The sequence below is a fragment of the Leopardus geoffroyi genome, chromosome B3, assembly GCF_018350155.1.
Source record: "Leopardus geoffroyi isolate Oge1 chromosome B3, O.geoffroyi_Oge1_pat1.0, whole genome shotgun sequence".
In the NCBI taxonomy this organism is placed as follows: domain Eukaryota; kingdom Metazoa; phylum Chordata; class Mammalia; order Carnivora; family Felidae; genus Leopardus; species Leopardus geoffroyi.
In genome coordinates this window covers 81,214,759-81,232,280 of record NC_059337.1, presented here as the reverse complement: position 1 = coordinate 81,232,280, position 17,522 = coordinate 81,214,759, and the positions used below count along the sequence as shown (strand labels likewise).

At 35.9% G+C, this 17,522-nt stretch overlaps 1 protein-coding gene across 11 annotated transcripts in view; it reads left to right on the top strand.

Moving 5' to 3' along the window:
• The window catches only part of HEATR5A (HEAT repeat containing 5A), a 120,730-nt gene that overhangs the window by 66,963 nt on the left and 36,245 nt on the right, over nucleotides 1-17,522 (top strand). For 6 of the 11 annotated variants that reach the window (XM_045450632.1, XM_045450629.1, XM_045450631.1 and 3 more), the window contains exons 19-23: nucleotides 2,100-2,259; nucleotides 5,395-5,584; nucleotides 6,673-6,842; nucleotides 11,758-11,896; nucleotides 14,830-15,009. In XM_045450632.1, the coding sequence (XP_045306588.1) occupies nucleotides 2,100-2,259; nucleotides 5,395-5,584; nucleotides 6,673-6,842; nucleotides 11,758-11,896; nucleotides 14,830-15,009 (839 nt within the window). Of the gene's footprint in view, nucleotides 1-2,099; nucleotides 2,260-5,394; nucleotides 5,585-6,672; nucleotides 6,843-9,478; nucleotides 9,506-11,757; nucleotides 11,897-14,829; nucleotides 15,010-17,522 lie in introns of all 11 variants that reach the window. The other 5 variants (XM_045450624.1, XM_045450626.1, XM_045450625.1 and 2 more) reach the window with 1 other exon arrangement.

The window sequence follows — 17,522 nt, the reverse complement described above, 5'->3', positions numbered from 1 at the left end:
ATGATATAAAAACCGGGGTGGCGGGGGGGAGGGGACAAAACATAAGAGACTCTTAAACATGGAGAACAAACAGAGGGTGGCTGGTGGGGTTGAGGAAGGAAGGATGGGCTAAATGGGTAAGGGGCATTAATCCTGAAATCACTGTTGCAGTGTATGCTAACTTGCATGTAAATTAAAAAATAAATAAATTTAAAAATAATAAAAAAATAAAAATAAACTTAAAAAAAATAGGCAGACGATGTGATTAAATTTTTTCCCAAAGAAGGCATACAGATGGCCAACAAGCACATTAAGAGATTCTCAACATCATTAATCATCAGGGACATGCAAATCAAAACCACCATGAGATATCAGCTCACACTTGTCTAATTGGTTTGTATCCAAAAGATAGTACAAGTGTTGAGGATGTGCAGAAAAGGGAAACTTCATGCATTGTGGGAATATAATTGGTACAACCACTATGGAAAACAGCGTAGAGGTTCTTAAAAAAATTAAAAATAGAAATACCATTTGACCCAGCAATTCCACTTCTGAGTATTTATTCAAAGGAAATGAAAACATCAATTCAGAGAACTATCTGCAGGAGTGCCTGGACGGCTCAGTTGGTTGAGCATCCGACTTCAGCTCAGGTCATGATCTCTCAGTCCATGGGTTCGAGCCCTGCATCGGGCTGTGTGCTGACAGCTCAGAGCCTGGAGCCTGCTTCCGATTCTGTGTCTCCGTCTCTCTCTCTCTGCCCGTCTGCCTCTCATGTTCTCTCTGTCTCTCTTTCTCTCTCTCTCTCTCAAAAATAAATAAACGCTAAAAAAAAAAAAAAATCATGCTATGGGGCACCTGGGTGGCTCAGTCAGTTAAGCATCTAACTTCGGCTCAGGTCATGATCTCATGGTTTGTGAGTTCGAGCCCGCATCAGGCTCTGTGCTGACAGCTCAGAGCCTGGAGCCTGTTTCACACTCTGTATCTCCCTCTCTGCCTCTCCTCTGCTCATGCTCTGTCTCTCAAAAATAAACAAACATTAAAAAAAGTTTTGTTTTTTTTAAGTCATGCTATGCAAAGAGCTATATGCACCCTCGTGTTCATTGCTACATTATTTATAGTAGCCAAAATATGGAAGCAACCTGTGTTTATTAATAAATGAATGGATAAAGAAGATGGGTGTGTGTGTAATATTACTCAGCCATAAAAAAGGAAATCATGCCATTTGCAACAACATGGATGGACCTAGAGTGTATTATGCTCAGTAAAATAAGACCAAGAAAGACCAGTACCATGTAATTTCACTTACTTGTGAAAAGAAATGAATGAACAAAGAAAATAAGTCATAGATGCAAGAAATAAACTGTTGGTTACAGGAAGCAGGGGAAGAGGGACAAAATAGGTGAAGGGAATAAATAAGTCATGGGAATCTCATGTATAACATGTGGAATATAGTCAATAAAATTGATGAAAATTTGTATGGTAATAGATGGTAACTAGACTTATTGTCAGGATCTTTTGATAATGTATCAAAATGTCAAATCACTACAATGTATGCCTGAAACTAATAGCATATTGTATGTTGGTTATACTTGAACTTTAAAAAAAAAATTTTTTTTTTTTAACGTTTATTTATTTTTGAGACAGAGAAAGACAGAGCATGAAGGGGGGAGGGTCAGAGAGAGGGAGACACAGAATCTGAAACAGGCTCCAGGCTCTGAGCTGTCAGCACAGAGCCTGATGCGGGGCTCGAACTCACGGGCCGCGAGATCATGACCTGAGCTGAAGTTGGCCGCTCAACCGACTGAGCCACCCAGGCGCCCCTATACTTGAACTTTTAAAGAGTGACTTAACAGTAAAGTAATAATGCTTGTTTTATAAATTTAGTGTGTGCATCTCTGAAAAACATTGAAATTGTTCATACTTAAATCTTTAAAAATGTGAAGACGTTTTTATTTAAAATGTTTTTGTTTTTAAGATACCTTTCAGGTTATTTCAAAATGTTTTTATCAGTAACATATATTTTTGAATTTTGCAGCTATTCATACAAAAAGTTTTGCCTAAGTGACAGTGTACATGCATTAGTTTTTTTCAGTAACTATTGTTTATTTCCATAATTACAGACTGAAATCAGCAAGGGATGTGGTTACCAGAACAGGATACTCATTGGCTTTGGGATCCCTACATAGATATTTAGGAGGGATAAGTTCTTCTCAGCATTTGAATTCTTGTGTCGGAATCCTTTATACTTTGTCTCAGGACAGTACTTCTCCTGATGTGCAGGTAAATACTCCATGTGATACTTTTCTTGAAATTCATGATTTGTAGATAATGCAGATTATGTTTATCGGCCACTAGTAACTTGTAAATAATTCACACACACACACACACACACACACACACACACACACACACACACCGCCCAGTAAATGTCTAAGCCATTGTTAACCTGGACGGATTTTTGAAATTCAAGTCTTAGTCAAATCTTGCTATCATTACTTCACACTCAGGAGTTTCTAAAGTCAAATTTAGTATTTTTTTTCTGAAATCGATCTTCCTTCCATCTTAATAATAACATTTACCATTTTGGAGAACTTAATAGGTACCAAGCTTTGTATCACATTCTTCTAACAACATATTAACATATGTAAGCCTCACAGTAATCTAGGGTGTATATTCCCCTTATACAGAAAGAAAACTGGGGCTTACAGAAGCTAAGTAACTTGCTCACAGCTGAAAGCTAAAAAATCATCTAATCAGTTCAAGAACACAAGTCATGGGCTCCAAACCCATGCTCTTAACCACATTACCATATTATTGTACACATCTTACCCATGTCAGTTAAAATCATCATTCTCTTGATATTTTAAAATCAAATTTTTTAAAATCAAATCTTGATTGATTGTTATTCTTCCTGTTCTTTTACTCTCCTTATCTTATCTCTGTCCCCCTCGTGTGTTCCTAATTATTATAGTAGTGTTTTTAGGTTCTTTTCAACTCTACCTAGATATGAAGCCACATTTGTTTTCCTGAAAGGCTTTCATCTTGCAACTTTCCTGTCAAAAAGCTGGGAGACTGCTTATTGCTTCCTAAATCTCCTTCTCATTCAAGTCCTATCAGCTGACCCAGGAACCTTATCTATCATTACCCCAGAGTACTGACTTCTCTCATAGGCAGTCTGCCTGTTCTCATTCCACTCATGCCATTCTCATGTCTGCACTTCTATTTTCCTATTGTTCTTTTCCCTTCCTGGTCCTATCTGATCATCCAAATTTTCTAGCGTTCTGAAATCCAGTTTAACCACCTTCTTGTCAAATTTCAACATCCCTAATCCACAGTTAGCTTTCCTTCTTTGAATTACTACCATATTACTAATAGTCTCTTCATCATTATCCAGTAGTTGATTGAGTTAACTTATAAGGTGTCCCATTCTTTCATCCTCCTTTGCTTCTATTTATTATATTTCTCTTCTCCCCCTTCAAGAAGTCTCTTGCAAATGCACATACATTTACATCGAATACTTTTTCAGTTGATTAATTTAAATGCTTTTAGTGGCTTCCAGTGTCATTAAATCTGACTCTTCTTGATTACTGCTGTCTCTGACTTAACAGTTTATTTTTGTAGAATGTTTAGTACTCTAAGCTTTCTTATACATTCATTGATAAGAGGGATAAAGCTTTCTGAATTTCCTAAAGGGAGGAATTTTTATGTCCTTCAAATGTGTATAGAAGTAGATAGAGGGTAAACTATAAGGAATCTATTATACCCATCATCTGTCTGACTGCTTGGTTGTCAGTATATGGCCAGTCTTCTTTCTTTCCTTCCTTCTTTCTTTCATTCATTCATTCATTCATTCATTCATTCATTCACTGGTTGGCTTAAATAGCAGAAATTTGTTTTCTCATGGTTCTGTAGGCTAGAAGTCCTAGATCAAAGTGTCAGCCAGTTTGGTTTCTTCTGAGCTCTCTTTCCTTGGCTTGCAGTTGGTCACCTTCTCATTGTATCTTCACATGGTTTTTCCTTTGTGCATGTGCATCCTTAGCATTACTTTGTCCAAATTTTATCTTCTTAGAAGGACCCTAGTCACATTGGATTAGGGCTTGCTCTAATAGCCTCATTTTAACTTCATTAAGGCCCTGTCTCCAAAGACAACCTCATTCTGAGGTACTGGTAGAGTCTTATTTCATTTAAACCAGAGTTGACCAACTTATTATTTTCAGAGCCATATGGTAAATTATGTACACTTTACATGCCATACACTCTCTGTCAGCTGCTCAGTTCTGCCATTGTAGCAGTAGCAGTCATAAATAGTATGTAAATGAATGAGCACAACTGTGTTTCAGTGAAGCTTTATTTATAAAACCATGTGGCAGGGCAGATTTGTCTCAAAGGCAAATCTGTTTGTTTACTATATTAATATTTATATATATAATGTATACACTTATTTAATACATATATATTTACTTTTATATGTTTGTAAAAGTGCACTTATCATAAGTTTGTGTCTCTGTGAGTAAAGTATACAAACTAAATACACCATGTAACCAGCACCTAGATCAAGAAATAGAACATTATCAATACCCCAAACGCTCTCATGTTCTCTTCTAGTTATTACCTGTCCTACCAAGGATAACCACTATCCTAATTTGCAGCATCATATGTTAGTTTTGCCTGCTTTTATACTTTATATCATTGGAATCATATGGTACATACTTTTTTATGTCTGGCTTTCTTCAACATTACGTTCAAGAGATTTGTCCATATTACTGCATGTAATTGTAAATCTTGTTGAATCTTTTAAAAACTTGAATTTTTGTTCTCCACGTAGATTGAACAAAAAACACTTTACGGTAAACTAGATTTAGTTCAAGCTGTTAGTTAAAGAACCAAACATTATCTTGGAATTCTTTTTTTTTTTTTTTTTTTTTTTTTTTTTTTTTTTTTTTTTTAATGTTTACTTATTTTTGAGAGAGACGGAGACAGAATGGGAGTTGTTTAGGGGCAGAGAGAGAGAGAGACACAGAATCCAAAGCAGGCCCCAGGCTCTGAGTTGTCAGCACAGAGCCCGACACGGGGCTTGGACTCATGAGCTGTGAGATCATGACCTGAGCCGAAGTTGGATGCTCAACCGACTGAGCCACCCAGGCACCCCAATCTTGGAATTCTTAGTACTGAGATAGATTTAAGTTTAGCATTCGAAATTAGATGATTGTCAGGGTTTTTTACTGGATATTTGAGAGAAATTTTTTCTTAAACTTTGTATGTTCTCTATTTCTCTTTCCAGGTTAGTTATAATAGCACACAAGTACTGTACTGTCTCGTTACTTTATCACTTCCTTCAACAAAGAACAATTCATTGTGTTTTATGTTTCTTAATGCTGCTGTAGCATTTTAAATTGTTTTTCTCTGTCTTCACAGACCTGGGCACTACATTCGCTATCACTGATTATTGATTCTGCTGGCCCACTGTACCATATGCATGTGGAACCCACCCTTTCTCTTATTATAATGTTATTGTTAAATGTGCCTCCTACTCATGCTGAAGTTCAACAAAGTCTTGGTCGCTGTTTGAATGCCCTTATTACTACTTTGGGTCCAGAACTACAGGGTATGCATAGCTCATTTTGTGATGTTTTAAATTAAAAATACACATGTGAAAATGAATTCACTTCTTATTACTGACTCAAATACTTGTCAGTGAAGTGGAGTTTAGCACAGTGTTCTATGCAAATACATGAGCAGAATATTGAGAGTCAGGAAGAAGATTTTGACTCCTGCATGTTGACATAATAGAAAATAACATAGAAAGTAGGAAACTTAATGTAAGCTCCACCACTACTTTTTTTTTTTTTTTTTTTTTTTAAGTTTATTTATTTATTTTTGAGAAAGAGAAAGAGAAAACCCCAAGCAGGCTCTGTGCTGTCAGTGCAAAACTCAACACAGGGCTCAGTCTCACAAACCATGAGATCATGACCTGGGCCCAAATCAGGAGTCGGATGTTTAACCAACTGTGCCAGCGAGATGCCCCACTCCACCACCAGTTAATTGGATGACCTTTGGAAAATCTTTGTCTTTAGTCTTTGGTTTCCTTTTCTATCAAATGAGGGAAAAGTTGAAAAGCCTTTATGATTGGCACATAGTAGGTGATCAGTATATTTTGTGAAATGCCATCTAGTCTGATTTCTTTTACCTTGAAAAGATAAGGAGTGTCGTAGTTAGAAAGATTAGATATATTTTTAATATGCTTTTCTTAACAATTGAAGTGAGAAATTCAAGTGGAATAGTGTAAAGAGCTTCTCTCTTCTAAGAAATAAATGACTAAGTCCCAAAACTCAGGTAATCTGATCTTTTCAAATGTAAAGTCCATGAATGATTTTAATATTTGAAAGAAACTCAACTAATATAAGCAGGGCTAAGTTCATTAGGCATTCTAATTCCACTTTTCATGAAATTTTGGTGTAGCCTTCAGATAGGCTGAGGTTCTTAGTTGCCTAGTGATTTGTATTGACAAATTTTTCAGACTAGGAGTAACTAATATAACCCAAAAATCTGTCACCTGGCTTTCTTTTGTAGAAGAAATTTACTTCACAGATCCTTAAGTTTAAAATTGGTTAAAATTAATAAACTCAGTAATATGAGTTTAAAGAGGAATGATTTCATAGACGAATTATTCAAAGATTTGTGCTTTCATTTTAGGTAATAGTACTTCCATTTCCACCTTAAGGACTTCCTGTCTTTTGGGTTGTGCGGTGATGCAGGATAACCCAGACTGTCTTGTTCAAGCTCAGGCCATCTCTTGCCTTCAGCAGCTTCATATGTTTGCTCCAAGACATGTCAACCTGTCTAGCTTGGTCAGCTGCCTCTGTGTGAGTATAAAATTTTAAGTGAGTCCTTAGTTTTTTTTCATTGGAAACTTAGATTTATTTTTAATAATTCTCTAGTCTGTGTACAATAGCTGTTTCCTCTCGTTTCTGGTTTTTTTAGCGGGTAGGGCCAAATTTCATGTAATCACATCTCAAACCTCTCATATATTGATTCAGTTTTGTTCTATTAATTTTGAACTTACCATTTGGAATGTTTATTCATTAATCAGTAAACATGTATTGGATGCTCAAATGTCCTGGGTACTGTATAAATGCTATAGGACATGGAAAAAATGTATGTGACATTATTTCAAATAATTATATATAAAGTTCTCTCCACCTCAGATGGGAAAATAACATTTTTCCTTAATATTCTAGTGGCATATGCATCAATATCTGGGTTCTAATAATATGTTTAATAAATAATGCAAGCTAAATGCTAAAAGTTCTGGTAAATGGTTCATAATCATCAATGGTTTTAAGATTTACCTTGAGTATCACCAGTTTCTATCTAAATTTGCCTCAAAAATTGGGTTACATTTGGAATTAAAACTTGACACCATTGCTTTTAAACTATTTCTGCCCCTAGAATGTTTACAACACATTCCCATTAGTAACATGACAGTTGAGAATTATTACTTTAGACAGACCTTTCATTCACAAGCTGAAGGCAGGATATACAGCATTTCAGACCTTGAAAGAACTTCAAATATCATTAAAACCAATCTTCCCCCCCGCCCAAAAAACAAAACAAAACCAAGCACCAAAAAAGTCAAATAATTTGTCCAAGGTAACATATCTAGAAGTAGTGGTAGCTCTAAGTCTATAATCCAGGTTTCTTTTTTTTTTTTTTAATTTTTTTTATGTTTTTTATTTTAGAGAGAGACAGAGTATGAGCAGGGAAGGGACAGAGAGAGAGGGAGACACGGAATCTGAAGCAGGCTTCAGGCTCCAAGCTGTCAACACAGAGCCCAATGAGGGGCTCGAACTCACGGACCACAAGATCATGACCTGAGCCCAAGCCGGATGCTCAGCCGACTGAGCCACCCAGGCGCCCCTAGAATCCAGTTTCTGAACTCCTTGTTAAGTTCCCATTTCTTTATTTCTTACTGACTTTGTAGTTTTGATTAGCTCTTAACCTCATCTCTACCACCTCCTAGCTTTGTGGCCTTAGAGAAGTCCCATAACCTCTTCCAGCCTCAGCTATCTTGTCTATAAAACAAAGATTGCACGAGATACCACCCATTAAGGCACATGTCCTAGGCACTTAATAACCACTCAATATGTAGTAGTTTTTATTTTCTAACATATAACTTAGACATTATGTTAATGTTCATAGTGATTCTTATGGTCAAAGTTATGTAAGACTCTTAAAAAAAGGATGTGACTGACTTTTCTGATAGAAACTTGGTTCCTCTCTAGGTTAAACACATATTAGAGAAAATAGCACTTACTGGAAAAGGGTTTTTTTTTTTTTTACCTTTACTACTCAATGACTTTTCCCTAGGAATATTATTCTCTAATTCAAAGAACCATCCCCAAAACCAATTTTTGAAAAATAGCCATTCCTTTGCAAGTTGGTCAGACTTTCACTCTCCATTATATTTATTGAGAAATAAAGAGCAAAACTTACTAATTCTTAGTGAATTAGAACTGATTAAATTTGTTACTCTTTTTTTTCCCAGACTGAGAAAGTTTACATATAAAGAATAGAGATTACTATTGGATGTTTCTCTTGGAATATTAAGAGCAGTTGTGAAAATCAAAATTAACAACAAATATTATTTATGTTACTCATAATATTTAAGCAGTAAAATGATTTTTTCTTATTCAGAAGTCATTCAAAAATTGCTATCACTATAGTGTGTTAATTTCATGTCTTAATTTTTTAGTAAGCTTTTATTCTAAATTTATTAGATTGAATTTATTATATTTTAGAGTATTTCCTATAGTAAGAAAATTGCTTTTGCTTTCCTGTTTAACAACTTTATAATCAGATTTTCTTTTCTACAAAGAATTTAATTATTTAGCATGAAGTGTTTTCATTTTAATTGAAACTCCCTGAAGATTCAGAATATATTTCATCATTAGGAAAGAATCTTACTGAAAGGGTTTTCTTCTAACTGCATGCTGTTTAACTTCCATTCTGAACTTCGTCTTAGCTACACTAGCAATTCTCAGTATTCTAAGTTTTAAAAGTTGGCTTCCAAGAGTAAAAAATTTATAATTAACTTGTGATGAAGTAAACCATTAACTTTGTCCCTTGCTGGACACCTGTTCATTTGAATGCAATCTAGATCACTCTTTTAACACTCATGTCTATTTGATCTGGCTTTGTTACTGAGGCTTAATGAGAGTTTCCAAAGGAAAATCTAATTACATAAATGTACATTTTTAAGTTATTGTATATTTTATATCTTTACATCTTGAGTTGACTGTTTCCAAGATCTTAGTTCAACTCCTATTTTAAGTTGGAAAATGAAATATTCATGGCATAGTTTTAAAGTCGAAGCTAAGCCAGTTTGAATGATAGCTCTATCAACATTTATATTTTAATGCTTAGCTGACTGTTGTCAAAATCATCCTAGTATTTATCTTTTGGTTTTGTCATGACCAGTCTGTCGTTTGTTTTTGTGCAGGAGATCTTGTTGGATAATTCTGTGTTGGTAGGTCCCTCACCCTCAATTCCTAACTTTTTTTTGAGGTTTGCAGTGCTGTTTCTTTGTGTCGTTATTTTGGTTGTAGATGTTCTTGTTTTCCCCTGCATCTCTTTGTTTAAGCTAACCATTAATGCAAAGTCCAGTATGTGTAGCATGTTACATGGTGATTATTTAATACCAGTGTAAACAAATCCTCCCTAACCTTCTCCAGCCAGTGCACTCACTCCTTGCACTTAATTTTGCATCATTTTGATTTAATATATTCATTTCAGAAAGGAATTATAATTACAGTTTGACCTAATTTCTGTATTTTGCCTGCTTGGTTTGTTTGCCTTAATTCACTCTGTTCCTCTTCCCAATATAAATGCTGGAGAATGACGTGGAGATATTAAATGTTCCGTTTTGCTTTGTGTGACTGCCTTCAATTTTTTTTCTACCAAACAAGTAAAGAGTACTTTTATAAGCATGCTGTCTCTAAAAGATTGTTTGACCAGCCTGAATAAATGCTGCGCCTGCCTTGTATTATATGTTTGTAAAACTCCAGTGAGATAACTAGTAGATTCATTAACTTTTCTTTAAAATAGCCTTGTAGAATGCTTTTTTGTTTTTGTTGTAAAATACAGCCATAATCTTGGGCATGAATAAACTTAATCTTTTTACATTTTAACTCCCTTGTTATCCTATGTACTAGTTTCTAACAGTGGTTCTTTAACATGATTGGAATATTAACTTTAGACTTTGTGAATGGCATTCCTCTTTCGACTTTTCAGTTCATGATATGTCTTGAGGGTATAATAAAATATATTTATAAAGCAGTTCCCATCCATATGTTTCACTGATGATATATTCACAAACCTGTTCTGTCTTTGGCTTCTGATAAAATTTAGTTTCACTCTCTTTGCATTTTTTTTTTTTTATGTGTTAAAAACCAGCTGTCACCACCTACTCTTTTTCTCAGAATTTATCCTCTGCTCTTTTCAACAAACTCACCTACTTCAGTTCTGTTTTTTCTCACATACACCATATCTAAATAAAGATCACTATACGAAGTATGCCCTTCTTAAATTTGCTCGGAAAATCAATAGCATAAGACACATATTCATTGACATAAGCCACACTTTTACTGGTCTTTGCTTTCATTGTTAGAAAAAAATAAATTGCAAAAACTCGACTTTATTCTACTTATGAATCACTTAGAAAAAATTTGTATCCAGAAACTTTTGGCTTTTTTAATTGTTCATTTAAGGTATATCGCAGTTATACCATTTACCTTCAGTAGACACAATCTATTGAGATTTACATTGTTCAAACACTTCTAAGAAAAATATGTGGAAGGAGTCTGTCATTCTAGCAGAAATATTCTTTATCTCTATATGTAGCATCTATGTACATACATGTATATCCATTATATACAAGTAGATATACATACATATAAAACCTGTTGTGTGTAATGTGTGTCTCTAGAGAGTGTTTTTGGTGAATATGTTTTCTGAGTAAAACTCTTTTCTGTCTTTATTTGAAAATGCATTTACTTACTCTGGCATCTGAATAAAAGACTAGTGATAGACTGTTAATAATAGTTAATAACTAACATTTATTGAGCACTTACTATGTGCCAGAAACTATGCTAAGCCCTTTTGCATGTTTCTCTGAATTAACTTTGCAACAGCCCTATAAGATGGGGGTAGTGTTATTTCCATTTTACAAATAAGGAAACTAAGGCACGGAGAGGTTAAATAATTTGCCCAAGGTCACACAGCTAGTAAATGGTGGATCTAGGACTCAAAGTGAGGCAGTTTGACTCCAGAGCCTCCCTTTTAACCAGTATGTTATATTGCTTATATGGATCTATATAAATTTCTACTTAGAGGATGGTAAAACATTATAATATTGTTGCATGAGCACAATTGTATAAGCTACAAATAAAGTCTTTCTCAGTTGTATTTCTTTTATCTCGAAACTGTTTTATTCATGTAAATTTTGTGTCTTCTAACACTGTCCAGAGGCTTCTGCTTGGATGTGTTTATGAATATTTCATAATCAAGTACATGTATTACTCCTTAAGCTATTTATTTCTAAATTGTAATAAAAAGTATGTACTAGAATAGTTTGTAGAAGTTTCTGTGTATTTAACAAATTGAATCTAGCCTAGTGATGAGCTGGACAGAATCAGGAGGGATCCAGTGTATGTCTATTAGACTTATTATGAATGCCACCAAGAATTTCAGCTCTTTCATTTCCCAATTGGTATTTTTCAGGTGAATCTTTGTAGTCCCTATTTGTTACTGAGAAGAGCAGTCCTGGCTTGTTTACGTCAGCTTGTACAGAGAGAAGCAGCTGAAGTTTCAGAACATGCTGTTATGCTTGCTAAGGATAGCAGAGAAGAGTTGACTCTAGGTAATTCTTTTTGTCAACATTATCTCCAGCTCAAATGATTTTTTTAATAAAATTTTTAAGTTCTTTTATTTATTTTGAGAGAGAGGGCTCCCAAGTGGGGAAGGGGCAGAGAGAGAGGGAAAGAGAGAATGAGAAGCAGGCCCCACACCAACATAGAGCCCGACATGAGGCTCAATTTCACAAACTGGAAGATAACAACCTGAGCTGAAATCAAGAGTCAGGTGCTCAAGAGTCAGACACTCAACTGACTGAGCCCCCCAGGCACCCCAGATAATTTTTTTTAGTGTTTATTTATTTTTGAGAGAGAGAGCACAAGCAGGGGGTGGATGGTGCACAGAGAGAAGTCGGGTGGGGGGGGGGGAGTGGGTGGACAGAGGATCTGAACTAGGCTCTGCACTGACCAGCAAGCCCGACACTGGGTTCAAGGTCATGAACCATGAGATCATGACCTGAGCCATAGCTGAACGCTCAACCAACAGAGTCACCCAGGCGTACCTCAAATGATTGTTTTAATTTTAAGTCTTCATTTAAACATGAATTTTTAAAATGAAATTTAAAAGTTAATATATAATGTCTTAAACCTGCTACAAGAGACAGTTACTAACAATTACTGCCATTCCCAACCAGTGATGTTACTGGTTTAGAAAAATTGTTTTCAAACTTAGGTCCCCAAACTAGCAATATCCACCTCACCAAGGACTTGTTAGAAATGCAAATTATCGGGCCCCATCCAAAATCTGCTTAACCAAAAATCTGGGAGTAAAGCCCAGCAATCTGTTTTCTATGTTTTTGCAATCCCTGTTAATGCATATTGAAATTTGAGAGCCACTCAAATTTTAGAGCAAGTTTTTTCACAACAATCCATCGAAGTTGGATTTAGCCCTTAAGTAATTTACCATATGTGCCTTTCTTCCTCCAAAATCTCATTTAATAAAATTTATCATAGATAAGTCGTCTTTAGGTGGAAGGGTTTTTAGCCCCTTCTTTATTTTAGAACTGAATTAAAGGATTTCTTAGTTGGTTAGATTTAAGTCTGTTTGTCTTTATTTTAAAATTATGTGAGTAACCCAAATATACATATAAATTCATACAACCTCCAAAAATAGTAATGGTAATATCTTACTCTTTTAGGTATATAGTTTCCAGAGTGCTGTCACACTTTGAGAAAGTCTCAGGCTTCACAAAGCTTTCCAATATCTAAAGCTCTCAGATCAGTGTGTTTTACTGTCATGCTGTGCTCCTTAGTTTGTTGTTAGACTAAGACTTTAACTGTTTGACTTGAGTTCATCAGCGTTGCTGAACTAGTATGCCACCCAAACAGGTGGCAGACCTCATTTGAAAACAATTGGTTACTTACCTTAACCAGAGAAATTTTAATCTTCTAACCATGTGAGATATTCTGCCTAAGTGACCTTCAGTTTATATTTACCACTGAAATTATCTGCGTCTTTTGCTTTAGGCTTTTATTGCATAAATATGCTTGTATATGTTCCTAGAATTCTTGACTTAGCTATAGGAGTAAAATACAGTAAAGAACTCATTATATATTTCCTTTTTAAAATTTTGTGATTTTGGGGGAGCCTGGGTGGCTCAGTCAGTTAAGCGGTCAACTTCACCTCGGGTCATGATTTCGTGGTCTACGAGTTTGAGCCCCGCGTCGGGCTCTGTGCTGACAGCTCAGAGCCTGGAGCCTGTTTCGGATTCTGTATCTCCCTCTCTCTGACCCTCCCCCGTTCGTGCTCTGTCTCTCTCTGTCTCAAAAATAAATAAATGTTAAAAAAAATTTTTTTTTTTTTAATTTTGTGATTTTTCAAATGGAAAAAGTTCAAAGAAATGTGCAGTGAGGGCATATATTCACCTACTTAGCATCTTTATGGCATTCATTTTATATAACTTTCTCTCTTTCCATACTTACACAGATGCATATCTTTTGCCAGACCATCTGAAAGCAGACTGCAGACATCATGACAGCTCACTCCTAATACATACATTTTCCTTCATGACCACACATCATTTCTGCACTTAATAAAATTAACACTGATAAAGTAGCCATCATAGAATATGCAGTTCTCACACAAATTTCCCCAGTTATCCAAAAAATGTTCTTTATGACTCCTTACTACCCTCCCTTACCACCACCCAAATTTAGGATCCAGCCATGATTCACATATTACGTTGTTTGTTCTGTGTCTTTAGACTCCTAATCTGAAACATTCCTACTGATTCCTACTGAAGTACAGTTGACACACAGTGTTAATTTGTTTCAAATGTACAGCATTGTGTTTCCACAAGTTTAAATAAACATTATGCACATTATGCTATGTTCACAAGTGTAGCTACCATCTGTCACCATACCACACTACTATAGTACCACTGACTTATGTTCCCTATGCTATACCTTTTATTCCTCTGATGTCTCCTTCTAGTCTTTAAAAGATAATTTCTCTTACAAAATAGTATAATAGTAGCATTATCTTTAGAATCTAAATGCTTTCGTAAATTCTAGATAAGTTCAGGTTGCCTGGGTGGCTCAGTTGGTCAAGCGTCTGACTCTTGATTTCAGTTCAGGTCATGATCTCACAGTTCATGGAATTGAGCCCCATGTCAGTCAGCACAGATCCTGCTTGGGATTCTTCTCTCCCTCTCTCAACTGTAAAATAAATAAATGAAAAACAAATAAATAAATACATAAATAAATAAATAAATACATGCTAGATAAGTTAAATCTTCAAGAGAAAATTTATTCTTTTGGCATTTCCAGAATTAGAGGAAATGGATGCTAGACGGGGCTTATGTTTCTCCTTTGAGGTGCTTTATTACTTTGCAGTGAGAATATTTGCATGTAGTATTTTAATAACTCCAGAATGTGTGTACTTCTCATATGGCAGTTTTGTTTTCTGTATTACTTAGATCATCGATTTTCTTCTTGTCAGATGCTAACATCAGAGAACTGGGCCTTGAAGGGGCTTTATTGACCTTACTAGACAAAGAGACAGATCAGAAGTTATGCAATGATATCAAAGAGACTTTAAATCATATGCTTACGTCTATGGCAGTGGATAAGCTCTCCTTCTGGTTAAAGCTTTGTAAAGATGTACTTGCTGCATCCGCTGGTGAGTACTGGTGGTTACCAGTTGAAATAAAATTGAAAGTGAAGATGTTATGTAAAATTGTTTGCCACTGACAATTTTGTCTGAGTATTTGGATTGTAATTGCTTGTTGCATTTTTCAAGTGAAAATTCTAGTGTTTAAGTCTAACACTTAGGCCTGTGGGTTTTAGTATTCTTCTGATTGTCGTTTATGACTTCCCTGTCTAAAACAAACTAAAAAGTAGGGTTATTTGTACTATAAAATGGATGACCTGACTTACAGTAGCCCCATCATTTGTTTTCATGCATATAATAGTTGAGGGATTGCATCAAATCAACTTAGTAGAAAAATCATCAAAAGTTACAACATTCTGAGCAAGCAAGTTTCTCTATACTTAATAATGTTGATTTCAAACAGGGTTAAAAAATAGTGTTATTTACCTAATGTATTTGTGAGTATAAGATAATGGTTAGTGAGAATGTGTATTAGAGTCTTTCAAATGTATATCTTTGGAGTAAGAGAGAAAATAAATGAAAGGAAGAAAAGAGACAAATCAGTTCTGTTCCAGGTACTGTACATACTTTATCTGATTTAATCCTTTAACCATCCAGTGAGTAGGCAGTTAATATTCCATTTTGCACAAGAGAAAACAAGGTTTGGAAAGGTTAGGGAATATGTCCAAAGACATACACAGGTAGATTCAGACTTTACCCTGCATGACTTTAAAATCCAGCTTTCCATGGGGCACCTGGGTGGCTCACTCGGTTAAGCATCTGACTTTGGCTGAGGTCATGATCTCACAGTTTGTGGGTTCAAGCCCCACATTGGGCTCTGTGCTCACAGCTCAGAGCCTGGAGCCTGCTTTGGATTCTTTGTCTCCCTCTCTTTCTGCTTCTACTTATGCTCTGCTCTCAGAAACCTTCCTAAACAAAAGCAAAATGAACTATTGGGACCTCATCAAGACAAAAACTTCTGCACAGCCAAGGGAACAATCAACAAAACTAAAAGCCAACCTATGGAATGAGAGATATTCGCAAATGACATATCTGATAAAGGATTAGTATACAAAATCTATAAGACCTTTTAAAACTCACGACCCAAAAAACAAATAATCCAGTGGAAAAAAAAGGGCAGAAAACATGAATAGACATTTTTCCAAGAAGACATACAGAGGGCTTACAGACACATGAAAAGATGCTCAACGTCACTCATCCTCAGGGAAACACAAATCAAAACTATGTTGAAATACCACCTCACGCCTGTCAGAAGGGCTAAAATTAACACCACAGGAAACAACCGATGTTGGCAAGGATGCAGAGAAAGGGGGAACCCTCTTACACTGTTGGTGGGAATGCAAACTGATACAGTCACTCTGGAAAACAGTATGGAGATTCCTCAGAAAATTAAAAATAGAGCTGTCCTACCATCCAGCAATTGCACTAATAGGTATTTATCCAAAAGATAGAAAAATACTGATTCAAAGGGGCACATGCACCCCAATGTTTATAGCAGCACTATCAACAATAGCCAAATTATGGAAAGAGCCCAAATATCCATGAATGGATAAAAAAGATGCGGCGTATGTATACAGTGGAATATTACTCAGCCATCAAAAAGAATGAAATCTTGGGGCACATGGGTGGCTCAGTCAGCTAAGTGTCTAACTTTTGATTTCAGCTCAGGTCATAGTCTCATGTGAGTTTGAGCCCCGTGTCAGGCTCTGTGCTGGCAATGTGAAACCTGCTTGGGATTCTCCTTCTCTCCCTCTGTTTCTGCCCCTCCCCCACTCATGCTCTCTCTGTCTCAAAAAAAAAAAAAAAAAAGAATGAAATCTTGCCATTTGCGGTGACATGGATGGAACTAGACTGTTAAACTAAGTGAAAAAAGTCAGTCAGAGAAAGACCAGTACCTTATGATTTCAGTCATGTGTGGAATTTAAGGAACAAAAAGAGGGAAATAAACCATGCGACTCTTAACTATGGAGAACAAACTAAGGATTGATGGAGGGAGGTGTGGGGGAGATGGGCTAGGTGGGTGATGGGTAGTAAGGAATGCACTTGTGAGGAGTACTGAGTGTCGTGTGTAAGTGATGAATCCCTGAATTCTCCTCCTGAAACCAATGTTACACTATATGTTAAACTAGAATTTAAATAAAAACTTTATTTTTTTTTTTTTAATTTTTTTTTTTTTTTTTTTCAACGTTTATTTATTTTTGGGACAGAGTGAGACAGAGCATGAACGGGGGAGGGGCAGAGAGAGAGGGAGACACAGAATCGGAAACAGGCTCCAGGCTCTGAGCCATCAGCCCAGAGCCCGACGCGGGGCTCGAACTCACGGACCGCGAGATCGTGACCTGGCTGAAGTCGGACGCTTAACCGACTGCGCCACCCAGGTGCCCCTAAATAAAAACTTTAAAAAAATAATAGTAAAATTCAGCTTCCTACTATATTTCAGTAGCTCTTAAACTCAGTTACTCAAGCTTTATAATTTAATGTATTATCTGAATTATGTTAAAGGAAGAAAGGCATCATTTTTA